Genomic DNA, 14612 nt, shown 5'->3' on the forward strand with positions numbered 1-14612 from the left:
ACAAAATCTCCTATTTCTTATCTCTCAGATTTCCTTTCTGGATGTATGGCAAACTATCAGCTTCTTTGTCACAGTGTTCTCTTTTCTTCCACTGGATCAGATACTGGGCCTTATGGACCCTCTAGCTATAGCGCAATCAAGCATATCTGAATTCTCCCCTTCAGCTCCATATGAGTTCTTCTGAGCCTCATTGCGGCAGTCTTTATATGATGCCTTACATGAGGAAGATTTGGATGTTTCTTGTATTCAGTTTTTCTTTTACTGCTTCTGATGGATAGGGCTTTGGCTCTCTTTTGAGCTCTGCCCAGATGTAAATGAATGTTTCATTATATAAGTATCTTGGTTTCACCCAAAAAAAAAAAAAAAAAAAGTGTGTGTGTGTGTGTGGCAGATGGACTCCATTCTTTCTCTTCTTCAGCCCGTCCTTTGAAGCTGTCACATATCATAGTGCCTTCTCTGTATAAAGTGTTGTTACCTCCATCTTGGGTTTTTGACAGAGCCAATTCTGTTTGGCATATGGATCGACTATCAAAATGGTGGAGAAAGCGGCTGCGTCTCCTTTGCCATTATAAAGTCCCTCTTTGGCAACAACTTTTCCTTTGGCGAGTCCTACTTGGAATTTTTCCATCTGGGCGGTTACTCGTGCATAGACATATTGCCGCGGCTGTTTGCCACCGATGTCTACATTCTGCTGAATCTGTGCCTCACATTTTCTGGCATTGTCCACATACTTGTGATTTCCTCGCTCTCATTCGTCAAGGGCTTCAAGTGAGATTTCCTACTATTACTTTTGGCAGGTTCTTCTGGTTATTTGGTTTTCATCCCGCTAGACAGGGTTTTGATTTATTTTTTGTTTGGGTGCGCTACTAGGCACTTTGGATTCTACGGATGGACAAAGATCATAGAGTCTTTGGTGATCCTACTTTTCCATCTTTGGTTTTTTTCAAACGATCTCTGCGACAATCGTTTTATGATTGCTTTTAGACTTGTTTGATTGATCATGAAGTATATATGGTTTATACTGAGATTTTCAGTTGAGTAGTCATTGGAGTACCTATGAATGTAATTATTTCAGAGCAATAAAATATTTATTCTCACTATTAAAAAAAGGTGTGTAGCAGATGGAAATCTCCAGGATGGGATGGTCTCACTGTTGAATTCTTTCTTGCATTCTACGATCTTCTTAAATTCACCTTGTTGCAAATGGTAAATACAGCATGGCAAAATCAGCAGATGCCTGTGTCATGGAAAAAGGGTCTTCTCAAGCTGATTCCAAAAAGGTAGCTATGTGATTCACTTGGTGATTGGAGGCCAATCACACTCATGTCAGTCATTTACAATATCATTGCCAAAATGGTGGTTGATCGGATTAAAGGTTATTTGCATGATGGGTTGCATCCCTCCCAATATGGCTTTGTTCCACGTCGCCATATCATAGATAACATTACCAATGCTTATATTAGGATTGAATATGCCAAATACACACAGCAGGATGTTCTACTCTTGCAAGTAGATATTGCAAAAGCCTTTGACACAGTTCAATGGGATTTCATCTCACAAACTATGCGAGCTTTGGGGTTTGGACAAAAAATGCAGCAGGTTATTTACTAGCTTTACAGAGATAGCAATGCGGCTTGCATTGTTTCTTGGGATATCTTTGATGAGTGGACTCTTCGTTGTTTGGTCCGCCAGGGATGCCCTCTCAGTGCTTTACTGTATGCCATTGGTGCTCATCCTATGCTGCAATATATTGATCATCTTGTGGCTACAGGATCACTTCATGGCTTGGAATTGGATGCTAATCGCAGCATGGTTGCTCAAGCTTATGCTGATGATTCTTTCTTTATCTCGAAGAATACGCCCCATGATCTTGGCGCCTTGATGCAAGCCCTCTCTGTTTATGGTTTGGCAGCTGGTCTTCATGTTAATTTTTCAGAAGTCTAAGCTGCTCCCTTTGCATTCCAAAGACTGGCATAGTCTATTATGGCCTGGGGATATCATTCCACCCACTCAGTTTGTTCATCATTTTGGTTACCCTTTGGGGTGGGAACTCACTTGCCGACAACAAACTGATTGGGTTTTGGCTAAGCTTTGGAAAAATCTTGAGTATTGGAAACTGGCAAACTGGCCTTTGCACATTCGTCTTTGAATAGTGCAGTCCATCCTTGTGGCATATATTCAATTTTACTTGCCATTGATCATGAAATCTTCTGGCGATCCAAACATGGCAGAGAAAGTCTGAGGCTGCTTTTGATGCATCACATTTGTTCTCCCAAGATGCATGGTGGATTGGACATCACGGATATTCGTGGGCATATTCTTGACCATAGGGAAAAAATGTTGCTGCAATTTCTGCAAGGTGATCAGCCTTGGGCTCTTATGATTAGGACTCTAGTCACTCATATCAGTATTTTTGCGTTTGGTCATTGGCAACTCGATCACTAGGATTTCTTTTTTGGCTGCACTGATGGCACTTTGCCTGGATGCCCTTTTGTCTCCCACTTGCTTCTTGACTGGAAGCATGTTCTTTCTTATCTAGAATGGAATGGAAGGCAATCTTTGCTTGGGAATTCTTTGAGAGCTGAAAGCATTCACTGGTCGAAAGTCTTTCAACCTCCCTTGGCTTTACAGGAACCTCAACGTTCCTACTTTGTCTCGTTTAAAGGCATGACTTCGGTTGCTGATGTTATAGATGATGCTGGTACTATGCTCCCCTTTTCTCTAGCAGCCACTACATATGGATTGGGCTCTCATTATCGTCCTTTGTGGCGACAAATTATTTCTATGCTTTTGGCTTTTGTTTCGATTTCTCCTTTGGAACTCCAGGTTCGGCTAGAAGATTGGACTTTGACTTCTCCAAGGTCCTCTTCTCGTCCTTTGAGGCTATCTCAGATTATTGTACCTGCATTGTATAAAATCCTTTTGCCTCAACCTTGGGTTTCAGAGAGAGGTGATTCTGTTTGGCGAATGCATCGCCCAGCCAAGTGGTGGAAGAAAAGATTACAGCAACTTTGGGCCTATAAAGTACCGCTTCGGCAACAGGTTTTCTTTTGGGAGTGTTTCCATCTAGACAGCTATTAGCTCATCGACACATTGCTTCTGCACTTTGCCACAGATGTTTTGCTTCTTCGGAGACCGTGCCTCACTTGTTTTGGCATTTTCCGTGCTCTCGTGAATTTTTTTATCTGCTTTGACAGCGCCTGCGAGTGAGATTCCCATCTGTTCCACATTTGGGAAGTTCTTCAGGCTATTTGGGTTTCATCCATCCATATCAGAGTTTCATCTTTTCTTCGTTTGGATTCGCTACTGGGCACTATGGAGTTTATGGACATATAGGAATTGTAAAGTCTTTGGTGATCCTACTTTCTCTCTGTTTGGCTTTTTAGGCGTTCTCTGTAGCAATCTTTCTTTGATTGCTTGCAGACCCGCTGCATAGATCATGAGGTCTTTTTGGCATAAACTGAAATTTTCAGTTGATGTAATTGTAGCACCTTATTTTGAGGTTGCTACGCATATAATATAATCAATAAAATATTTCACAAAAAAAAAAAGTATGTGTCTGTCTTTGTGGCATACACAGAGATTTTCAGTTGATGTACTTTTGGCTGCTTCGTTTTTTTTTTTGCAAAAAGAGACTTCTATTAAGTATTAAAGAAAAACCGTTAGAGCAAGCTCCATACGGGATACATCATGCAATGCACGAAAAGCTCAAGAGCCAAAAAGAAAGGATTGAGGCTAATAGTGCCATATCAATCCGGTACAAACCTCCAAGAAAAAGAGAGAACCCCTCCAAACTCGAAGAAATATAGTCCTTCTAGAAGAGGCTGCCCGTGAAGGACCCTGCATGCTAGCCCATATGCCTATCAAAGTGTGAACCGTGTCAGTCCAAATACCCGTGAACATCTGTGATGGGTGTATCTGGGTGCCATCCAAGGCCTCAGTACATCTGGCTCTCCAAATGTGCCAAGAGGAAATGCTAGCCAAAATCTCCCAAGAGGTGTCCACTGAAGCATCAGAAGCTCTGAAGGGAGTAAAAGGTACATCCTGAAGAGAGCATGGCTTTATTACCTGCCGGCGGACCGAGAGTGCCCAAGAAGAAGGCTCACCCTCATAAAACACCTGGGGCCCGGTAAGGGATAACCACGCGACCGAGCCCCAAGTCATGAAGAAAGGGGAAGTATGAAAGATGCTGAGTATCCGAGCAACCCCTTTCCAAACAGTCCTCGCCTGACTGCAGTCCCAAAGGCAATGTCGCACTGACTCCTCTGCAGAATGACGTAAGGAAAAGTGGGATCAGCCCCAAATTGTGATCTCCATAGGTTCACTGCAATCCCTCCATGAATAGAAAGCCAAAAGGAAAGAGTGATCTTTCTATTTCTGAGGGATTTCCAGAGCCTCCTTCAGAATTTCCTACGCAAATCTGCAGTGATGAAGAAGCTTTCCAAATGGGGGGCTCTGGAGGGAATCCAACCCCTACTGTTCAGCTGAAATCTCCTGGCATTACCAACCGTGAAACGAAAGAAGGGAATCCCCCTCTCTCGATGCCCATGATCTATCCACTCCCACTCTCCTGGGTCCCACTGCAAGCACCTGATAGGTGCACCTCCATATAACCACAACCTCCAGGATCCCAAGGCCAAGAGCAGAGGGTCGGGGTCTAAGTACCACTGCAAGCCCGCTCCATGGTCCACAAAACTAGCAATTCTGACAGGTTGAAAGGCAACCTCAAGAAGAATGCCATCCTTGGATGTAGAGAGTAAACCTCCATCCCCAACGTCAAAGACCAGTGCGTCTTCCCCGAGACCTCGGAGAGCGATCACCTGTAAAGGAACTGATGTCCTCGAAAAAGCCCCCATCCAAGTGGTGGAAGTAATAGGCAACTCAACTATCCATTCCACCGGGATCGCTACACCTATCTGCTGAATCCTGCGTGCTACCCCTCTGAGGTAACTCACGGACTGCAGTCTCTGATCCTCAGGTAGCCTGATAAAAGCTTTCCAAGTGCCTACTGTGTAGGTGGGGCCTCTCTCCCATTTAGACCACTGCATGTAATGGGAAGTGCCCAGTGGTCTGGCATGGTCGTCAAGAATACTATCATTCCAAATGATTGGCTGCCTATCAATCTCTTCGATGGTAGAAGGTGGAATCCTTTGAAGAGTGTTCCTGAAGCTCCCCCAAGCTTTCAGGATGGCAGTCATGAGAGGAGAGGCAGGAGATCTAAGAGGGGTGGAAGTAAAAATCCAGTGAGGGCTGTCCACCCAATCATCTCCCAAGGTTGGTGTGCAAGCCTGAATGCGTCCAAAAAAGAAATCCTTCCAAGGTTCCTGCCCAAGCATGAGTCCCCTCACCACCACCTTACAAAGCAATGCCCTGCACTGCAAGTCCGGGTCAATGACATTAAGGCCCCCTTCACATGTAGGGAGAATAATGGTCTCCCAGGCCACCCTTGCTGCAACATCTGCTGTGCCATCAAGTCCACTCCATAAAAAATTTCTGACTGGTCTGATGAGCTGAGTGATGCAATCCCTAGACCGGCATCCCTAGACCGGCACCAGCAAGAACACACAAACCAAGAGGTGGCCAAGAGAACCTGGTTCACTACCACAACTCTAGATGCAAGGTCAAGTTTGGCAGAGCTCCAGAAAAGGAGCTTTTTCCTTATACTTTCTAGTACTGGGGCAAACTGCTGTGTTGGAGAGATGTCCAATCCTACGTGGCATCCCAAATACCTGATAGGAACACCCCTCTGAATCCAGGAAAAGCCAATGTCAACTCCCAAGCCTGGAGTGTCCTCATCACTGATTCAAAAGCCAAAGGATTTATGCCAGTTAATGTGTGCCCCTACAGCTGAGCAAAAATATTCAAGGCTGTCCGGAAAGAATCAAGTGACTGCGAAGAGGCCTCAATAAAAATAGCAGTGTCATCAGCCAACTCACAGTCAAGGAGCTCCTGCTCCTGTCTCAAGGGCAATCTCAGCCCAAAAAGCTCAGCCTAAGATCTAAGGAAGGTAGTCATAGCTTCTTCCACAAAAAGAAAGAGGAAGGGGGCTAAGGGGCATCCCTGACGAACTGATCTGGAAATCTGAAACCTGTCACCCCTTACCCCTCCAATCAAAACGTGGCTGTGGGCTGATCTGTAAAGGGAGGCCACCCCTCTAATCCAAGCATCTGAAAATCCAAACCGTAGAAGAGTGCCCTCAAGAAAACCCCAATCTACTCTGTCATAGGCTTTCTCGAAGTCCAGGAGTAGAACTGCTAGCCTCTGCCCACTCTGCATAGCCCACTCTGTGGCTTCCCAAAAGGAAAATATATTATCAAAAATGCTCCTGCCATGCACAAAGCCTGTCTGAGTATCATGGATGAGGTCTGGAAGAAGGGGCTGTAATCGGATGCTGATCGCCTTGGCAAGGATTTTGTAAGAGTGCCCAAAAGAGTGATGGGTCTCCAATGGGATACAAAATTCATGTTGCCACCTTTCGGGATAAGGTGAACGAGTCCCTTGGTCAGTGAGTCAGGCATCTCACCCGAGTCCCAAATGCCCTGCAGGGTTGAAGTAATATGATACACCTATCATATCCCAAAAGGCTATAAAAAAAGGAGGAGTAAGACCATCGGAATCAGGGCATTTGCCCTTATGAAGGGCAGAGAGAACAGTCTTGAATTCTGTGTTGGTAAAGCGTGCATCAAGTGAGCATAACATCTCTGGGGTGACCAACACAGGTAAACTCTGCTAAACTTCATCTCTAGCCACCTCTCTGGCCTGTGAGTTCAGATCTGCGGAAAGTAGGGAGGCATAGAAAGTTGTCGCTAAGTGCATGATGGTCTCCGGATGGGACCATCATCTGGGAGGCTAGAAAGGTCCTCCAAAGCGAAAAATGAGTTCCGCTGAGCCAGTCCTGGGGAGGGGTTACGAAGGATTCCTACCGAAGCAGGAAGAGAATATAAGACCCCCTTCCCTCTCTCCAAAGAGGGAGGCACCTGTATTGGATCTTGATCAAAAAGTGGTGCGGACGAGGTGCCAACAACTTGGGCTGGAAGGTACAGCCTGATCCAAGGGTGGAGTTGAACAAGGCTCTTGAACACTAGTCTCCTCCCGAGGCTCCAAGGGGGTAGCCTCCGAAGAGGTGGAGGTGTGAACTAAAGTAGAGGGCCTAACCGCGACTGGAACCCACCGTAGGCCAGAGGTGGTGCGGGGTGCAGAAGGGACTCGAGTAGCCCTAGGAGGGGGGGGAGCCCATGTCTGAGGCCGTGTCTGTGGAGCGGTAGGTCCTGCTTCTACTCTCTGTCGTAAGCTAGTATGAGCTGGTTGCTTTCTAGGCCTCTTTTTCTTCTTTGGGCAATCTCTAACGAAGTGCCCCGAGGATCTGCAAATCCTGCACTGGTCATGCCGACCTACAACCTCAAATCTCTGGCAGAAGAAAGACCCATCGGGTCGCTGTAGCATGATGCGGTCATCTAAAATATTGGGGTCCTGGACAATGACCCTAACCCTGGGTACCCCATCCATCCTGACCGCCTCAGGAGCCGAAGAGGGCTCGCCAGTGAGAGGGGGGATCTCTGCTACCACACCAAACCTCTCGCCAATAACTGAAAGAAGCTGGTGATAAACTGAGGGAAGACCAGGGAACCTGATGAAAACAGAATCTCCCTGCTTATCCTCTTCAACTGGGTCAAATCCCAGTTGAAAAGGAAACAAAAAAATCCTCCTGTAGCCTAGAAGTAGAAACTTGGCCTGTAGCAGGTCTCTCGTGACATCTGGGGAATCTAGGCACACCTGAAAGAAACCCCGTCCCAACAAACGAACATCCTTCAGGTGGGGGGGGAGGTCCTGAGGAAGCGCCGCCAGCATCCAATCTCTAGCTTGTGACCTGGAGGGGTGTGAGCCATGAATGCGTGCGAAGAGAGTCGTGGAACACTCATGCTCCAAATCCTTTTGCAACTGCTGCAGCTCGTCTTTTGAAAAAGTGATAGTTCTCGTGGCCGGTGTGAGTGGAGACGGATTGACTGAATGGGAACCCATTCGTCAATCGAGGTGTGTTGGCCGATTCAAACACAAAAAATAGAAAACTCCGTCCGCTTTCCTGAAACCCAGGATACCCCTATAAGAGAATAGGGGTACTCCAGATGAAGGAATGGGTGAAGGAAGAAGGGAGAGAGAAGAAGAAGCCAAGGAGGAGTCAGCAAGGGGGCAGCAAGGAGGAGGAGGGGAGAGGAGGGGAGGATAGAGGAGAGGAGGAGTGGAGGAGAGGGGGAGGAGAGGAGTAGAGGAGAGGGGAAGGAGGAGAGGAGGAGAGGAAGAGAGGAGAGGGGAGGAGAGGGGGCCTGGAGAGGGGGGGGGAGCAAGGAAGAGCAGGGGGGAGAGGAGGGGACGGGGGGGACGTGCAGGCAGCAGCACGGGGGAGTAGGCTGCAGCGGGGGGGGAGCAGCAGCAGGCGCGGGGGGGGGAGCAGACTGCAGCGCAGGGGGGGGAGGCTGCAGCAGGTAGGAGGGAGGGGCAGCGCGCAGGGGAGAGGGCAGCGCGGGGGAAAGGAGGGGGCAGCGAGGAGGGAAGGGAGGGGGCAGCGAGGAGGGAGCAGGAGGAGCAGCAGGAGGAGCAGGGAGAGGAGCAGCAGCAGGAGGAGGGAAGGGAGGGGGCAGCGAGGAGGGGAGCAGGAGGAGCAGCAGGAGGAGCGGGGAGAAGAGGAGCAGCAGGAGGAGCAGGGAAAGGAGGGGAGCAGGAGGAGCGGGGAGCAGCAGCGAGCGTTGCTATTGCTGCCTTGGCTGCTTCGTTTTGAGGTCACCACTCTTGTAATATAATCAATCAAAAGTTTTCAAATGTTGCTACAATTTCTGCAAGGTGATCAGCCTTGGGCTCTTATGATTAGAACTCTGGTCACTCGTATCAGTATTTCTGCATTCGGTCATTGGCAACTCGATCAATGGGATTTCTGTTTTGGCTGCAGTGATGGCACGTTGCTTGGCTGCCCTTTTGTCTCCCGCCTGCTTCTTGACTGGAAGCATGTTCTTTCTCATCTGGAATGGAATGGACGCCAGTCTTTGCTTGGGAATTCTTTGAGAGCTGAAAGCATTACTGGTCGAAAGTATTTCAGTGTCCCTTGGCTTTACAGGAACATTGACATTCCTACTTTGTCTCGTTTAAAGGCATCACCTCGGCTGCTGATGTTATAGATGATGCTAGTACTATGCTCCACTAGATATGGATTGGGCCCTCATTATCATCCTTTGTGGCAACAAATTACTTCTATGCTTTCGCCTTTTGTTCCAATTCCTCCTTTGGAACTCCAGGACCGGTTAGAAGATTGGATTTTGACCACTCCAGGGTTCTCTTCTCGTCCTTTGGGTTTCAGAGAGAGGTGATTATGTTTGGCGAATGCATCGCCCAGCCAAGTGGTGAAGGAAAAGATTACAACAACTTTGGGCCTATAAAGTACTCCTTCGGCAACAGGTTTTCTTTTGGCGAGTTCTTTTGGGAGTGTTTCCATCTGGACAGCTATTAGCTCATCAACACATTGCTCTTCGCACTTTGCCACAAATGTTTTGCTTCTTCGGAGACTGTGCCTCACTTGTTTTGGCATTGTCCGTGCTCTCGTGAGCTTTTTGATCTGCTTCGACAGTGCCTGCGAGCGAGATTCCCATCTGTTCTGTTTGGGAAGTTCTTCTAGCTATTTGAGTTTCATCCATCCAGACTGGAGTTTCATCTTTTCTTCGTTTGGGTTTGCTACTGGGCACTATGGACTTTATGGACATATAGGAATTGTAAAGTCTTTGGTGATCCTACTTTCTCTCTGTTTGGCTTTTTCAGGCATTCTCTACAGCAATCTTTCTTTGATTGCTTGCAGACTTGCTGCATAGATCATGAGGTCTTTTTGGTTTATACAGAAATTTTCAGTTATTGTAGCACCTTGTTTTGAGGTTGCTACTCATATAATATAATCAATCAAAGATTTCACCCAAAAAAAAGTATGTTGGCTCCACAGGGATAGCAATGCTGCTTGTATTCTTTCTAGAGACATCTCGGAAGAATGGGCTCTTCGTAGTTCAGTTCGTCAGGGCTGTCCCCTTAGTGCCTTATTGTATGCTATTGCTACTCATCCTATGCTACAAGTGGCTATAGATTCTCTCCATGGTTTGGAACTGGATGAAAATCGCAGCATGGTTGCTCAAGCTTATGTTGATGATTCTTTCTTTACTCCAAGGAATAATCCGCCTGATCTTTCTGCTTGGATACAAGCTCTTTCAGTTTATGGTTTGACAACTGGACTTCATGTTAATTTTCAAAAGTCTAAGCTGCTCCCATTGCATCCTCAAGACTGGCACAGTCTTTTATGGCCAGGGGAGATCATCCCACCCACTCAGTTGGTTCGGCACCTCGGTTATCCTCTGGGCTGGGGTATGGCTTGGCTGAGAAAACAAATCGATTGTTGTGCAATTCAATGGGAAAGCCTGTAGACACCAAGAAAAGGCATTGGGATATGCACTTGGCAGAAGTTTTATGGACTTACAGAACCATAAACAAGCTAGCTATTGGGTTTACACCATTCCAACTAGTGTATGGAATAGAAGCCATTTTACCTATTGAATTGGAGATACATAGTCTTCGCACTGCTATTGCAAGAAAAGAAGGACAGGAGGATGCCTATGCTCAATGCTTGGTACATCTAGAAGCCTTGTATGAATGCAGATTACAGGCCTTACAAAACTGGGAAGCTTCTCAAAAAAGGCGCAAGGCCCATTTTGACACCAAATTATTGAAGAAGAAAGATATTGCAGAAGGGGATTTGGTCATGAGAAACAGTTATTGATCCATGTGATTATAAAGCAATTAAAGTACCAATGTCTGCTGCACCCACTGCTTCATATGGAATCAACTCTACTTTTACTCTTGAGGACTTGCATCCTATGATGTGCCAAGTTTTTGATCCAGTTATACAGAAGTTTCGACTCCCTGCTTATGTGAAGAAGAATCACAAGGGTAAGAAGAAACTATATTTTGATGATGGCACTGTTACGTTACTTCATGGTTTTTTGGTTCATCAGGGTATCAAGCTGGAGGATGTTGTCTTCATGTCGTCTCCTTCTACTTCATAGTTTGACAATTGTTCTTTTTCCGCTTTTCTCTATGTACTTTTTAGTGGGTTCTTACCTCTGTTGAGGTTTCCCACCTAGTAATATAAGACTTACCTTTTAAAAAAAAGTGTGTGTGTGATTTGGTGATCCTCAGTTATCATTTTTCTTGTTTTTCCGCAGATCTTTGCAGCAATCTCTCTTTGATTGTCCAAACACTGTAGTTTTGGTAGCATATTTACAAGAATGTACAAACCAAGGCACTCAAAAAAGTGAGCATGAGAGCCAGGCGATAAGATAGCCATTTCATTCTTCCAAAATAGAGTACCACTCGCAATCACAACAGCCCATGTAATATTCAAACCTGAGTTTTCAGCAAGAGTGTGGCCATTAGAGGAAGCACTCATCCATGTACGAGGTGGAAGAGGCCTCCTGGCTGTGATAATTTTCCTCGGAGGTTGCCGACCATCATTTAAGGAAGGGCTGCCTCAATCTGCAAGATCCTCCCTGCACTCCCTCTAAGATGTCTTGTCAACTGAGACTTGGTCTAGTCTGGAAGCCTGCGGAAAGCTTTCTAAGACCCCAAAGATGATGCAGGTCCCCTCTCCCACCTGGACCACTGCATGTAGAGTGAGGCACCAAGTGGTCTGCCATGATCATCTAAAATACCGTCATTCCACATGATGGGTTGCCTATCAATCTCTTCAGGAGAGGAAGGAGGAATCCTCCGAAGAGTGCTCCTGAAACTAACCCATGCTTTCAGAATGGCAACCATGAAAGGGGACGAAGGTGATCTCAGGTGTGCTGTGGTGAAGGTCCACCTAATACTGCTCATCCAGTCTCCTCCTGAAGAAGGTGTGCACCTCTGTATGTTGCTAATAAGAAAGGCCTTCCACGGTTCCTGCTCTGGCATAAGTCCCCGCACCACCATCTTGCATAGTAGAGCTCTGCACTGTAAATCTGGATCAATAATATTGAGACCCCCTTCCTGTGTAGGGAGGATGAGGGTCTCCCAAGCCACCCTGGCTAAGGTATCTGCTGTGCCATCAAGCCCACTCCAAAGATAATTTTTGATCGGTCTCCTAAGCTGAGTGATGCACTCCCTAGAATAGCACCAGCAAGAACAAACAAACCATGCCGTGGCCAAGAGAACCTGGTTGACCACCACAACTCTAGAGGCAAGATCCAGCTTGGCTAAGCTCCAAAAAAGGAGCTTCCTCTTGATGCTCTCCAACACGGAAGCAAACTGGTGCGTGGAAGAAATATCCAAGCCGACCTGGCAACCCAAATAACTGATAGGCACACCCCTCTGAACCCAAGTGAATCCTATGTCAAGCCCCCAAACTGGAGTGTCCTCATCACTGATCCAAAAACCATTGGATTTATGCCAATTTATCTGCGCCCCCGTTGCCAAGCAAAATAAATCCAATGCTGTCCTGAAAGAAGTGAGCGTCTGTGGAGTGGCATCCAAGTAAACTGCTGTGTGATCTGCCAACTCACTGTCAAGTAACTCCTCTTCCCTTCTAATGGGAAGGCTCAGCCCAAAGATGTCAGCTTGAGATCTAACATAGATACTCATAGCTTCAGCCACGAACAAAAAAAGGAAAGGAGCGGGGGGGGAAGGAGAAGGGGGCGGGGGGGCAGCGCGGGGGGAGAGGGAGGGTGGGGGAGAGGGAAAGGGAGGGAAGGGGCGGGGGAGGAGGAGGGGGCGGGGGGGGCAACGGGAGAGGGAGGGTGGGGGAGGGAGGGGGCGGGGGGGCAGCGGGTGGGGAGAGGGGGCGGGGGAGGGAGGGCAGCGGGTGGGGAGAGGGAGGGCGAGGAGGGAGAGGGAGGGGGCGGGAGGGCTGGCAGGGGGGAGAGGGAGAGCGGGGAGGAGGGAGGGAGGGAGGAGGGAGAGGGGGCTGGGAGAGAAGGAGAAGCAAGGGGAGGGAGAGGGCAGGCAGCGAGGGTGAGGGGGAGGGAGAGAGAGGGAGAGGGGGCTGGCTGAGAGAGAGGGAGAGGGAGAGGGGGGGGCAGCAGCCCTAGGCGATCCTTTTTCAACAGAGGTCTCCCCCAAAAAAAACTCCGGTGAGATCCTCATATCCAATTTACCAACAATGGGCATGTCTCCAATACCCTCAATCTGGCATTGTCTCTATCAGTCATCGCAGGTTTTGTAGTGAGGAGGGAAGCATAATAGTCTGAGGCAGTGTGCATGACAGTATTTGTATTCGACTTCAAAATCCCATTAGAGTCAATTAGTTAATAAGCACTTTCTTTGCCATGTCTATGACCAAGAGTAGAGAAACCATATTTATAGACTTTTCTCCCCATCTGAATCCAAATAGACTCCCGTGCATGATAAGAAAGCTCATCTCTACAAGAGTAACCATGGCCCTTGTCAGACGCACTCTCTAAACCTCTCTAGGCATACATGAGGGGCGGGAAGTCCACTACAAAGGAGCTGGGGAGGAGGCTGACTACAGGAGGGGACATAGGGAAGGGAAGAGGAGAGCTAGAAAGGGGGGGGTGGCAGCGGATCATTTGGGAGTGCCTTTTACAGTTTTTCAACCATGTGGTTTTGTGAGGTGAAAGGAATCAGCAATTTAAATTTTTATATAAATAGATCCAATGAGCTTATTTGCATGCATTGGTTGAACGTCTACTCATCCTATCTATAAATTCTACTAAGAAAATGCTAAGCAAGAATAAACAAAGGGTTTGTCCTAAAGGCTGAAACTAGATATGATAACATGGGAGACAGCAGCACTTAAATGTGTCCTCCCAATCAAAAAAATTAAGGGCCAAGACGTTCCTCATAGCACTCCATGTGTCTCTGTCACTCATGACCTCGAAATGTTTTGATGCTGAAGAGGATAAATGTTGAAAATAATGTACATTTCAAAAGTGATTTACACTCATAGTATTGCTATCATTAAAATTATAAGCAGATCCTGCAATTACAAGGCCTCTTATTGAAAGCCATGGAACTGTGTATGCATTATTCTAATATGCAGTCCTGATTATATCATCTGAGTTCAAAAGATTGTGCAGATGCTGTGGATAAACCTCTCCATCTTATATTTAGTCTTGGTTATGTATTTAAAATCCGAACACCATGTGCAGATGCTGTGGATTAACCTCATTATGGATACCTTGGCAGCATTGGCACTGGCAACAGAGCCTCCAACTGATGAAATTATGCAGCAAAAGCCAATTGGTTGGAGGTACCTTCTTAGGATAAAGCAGCTTCATGTTCAAAACCTTTGATATTCTTAGTTTTGAATCTAAATTCCAATTTCCTGATTGTTTCTTGTAATAACAAATAATTGCAAAGAACAATATATTTCTTGAGTGGTTTAAGAAATGGTAATGTGAGTTCAAGATATTGATATAGCACTTCGGTCTCAGTGAGCCTCTTGTGACAAACAAAATGTGGCGAGACATGCTTGGTCAAGTAAGTTAGACTCGAAGTGCAATATAATGCAAGCAAGCATCTTCTCTTTGTATGATTTGTTGGCATTCATAGAAAGCAATAGTGGCTATGTAAGATTATTCACTAGAGATGAC

The 14612-nt window shown here is 46.7% G+C and overlaps 1 protein-coding gene across 5 annotated transcripts in view; it reads left to right on the forward strand.

Annotated features, from left to right (window-relative positions):
* LOC147901563 (calcium-transporting ATPase 5, plasma membrane-type-like) overlaps positions 1-14612 on the forward strand; it is a 399091-nt gene that overhangs the window by 370804 nt on the left and 13675 nt on the right. For all 5 annotated transcript variants that reach the window (XM_087374321.1, XM_087374325.1, XM_087374323.1 and 2 more), the window contains 2 exons: positions 14169-14269; positions 14454-14499. In XM_087374321.1, coding sequence (XP_087230447.1) covers positions 14169-14269; positions 14454-14499 — 147 coding nt within the window. The remainder of the gene's footprint in view (positions 1-14168; positions 14270-14453; positions 14500-14612) is intronic.

The sequence above is a fragment of the Dipteris shenzhenensis genome, chromosome 5 (assembly GCF_047967505.1).
Source record: "Dipteris shenzhenensis isolate YYH24624 ecotype China chromosome 5, Dip_SZ_1.0, whole genome shotgun sequence".
NCBI classification, from domain to species: domain Eukaryota; kingdom Viridiplantae; phylum Streptophyta; class Polypodiopsida; order Gleicheniales; family Dipteridaceae; genus Dipteris; species Dipteris shenzhenensis.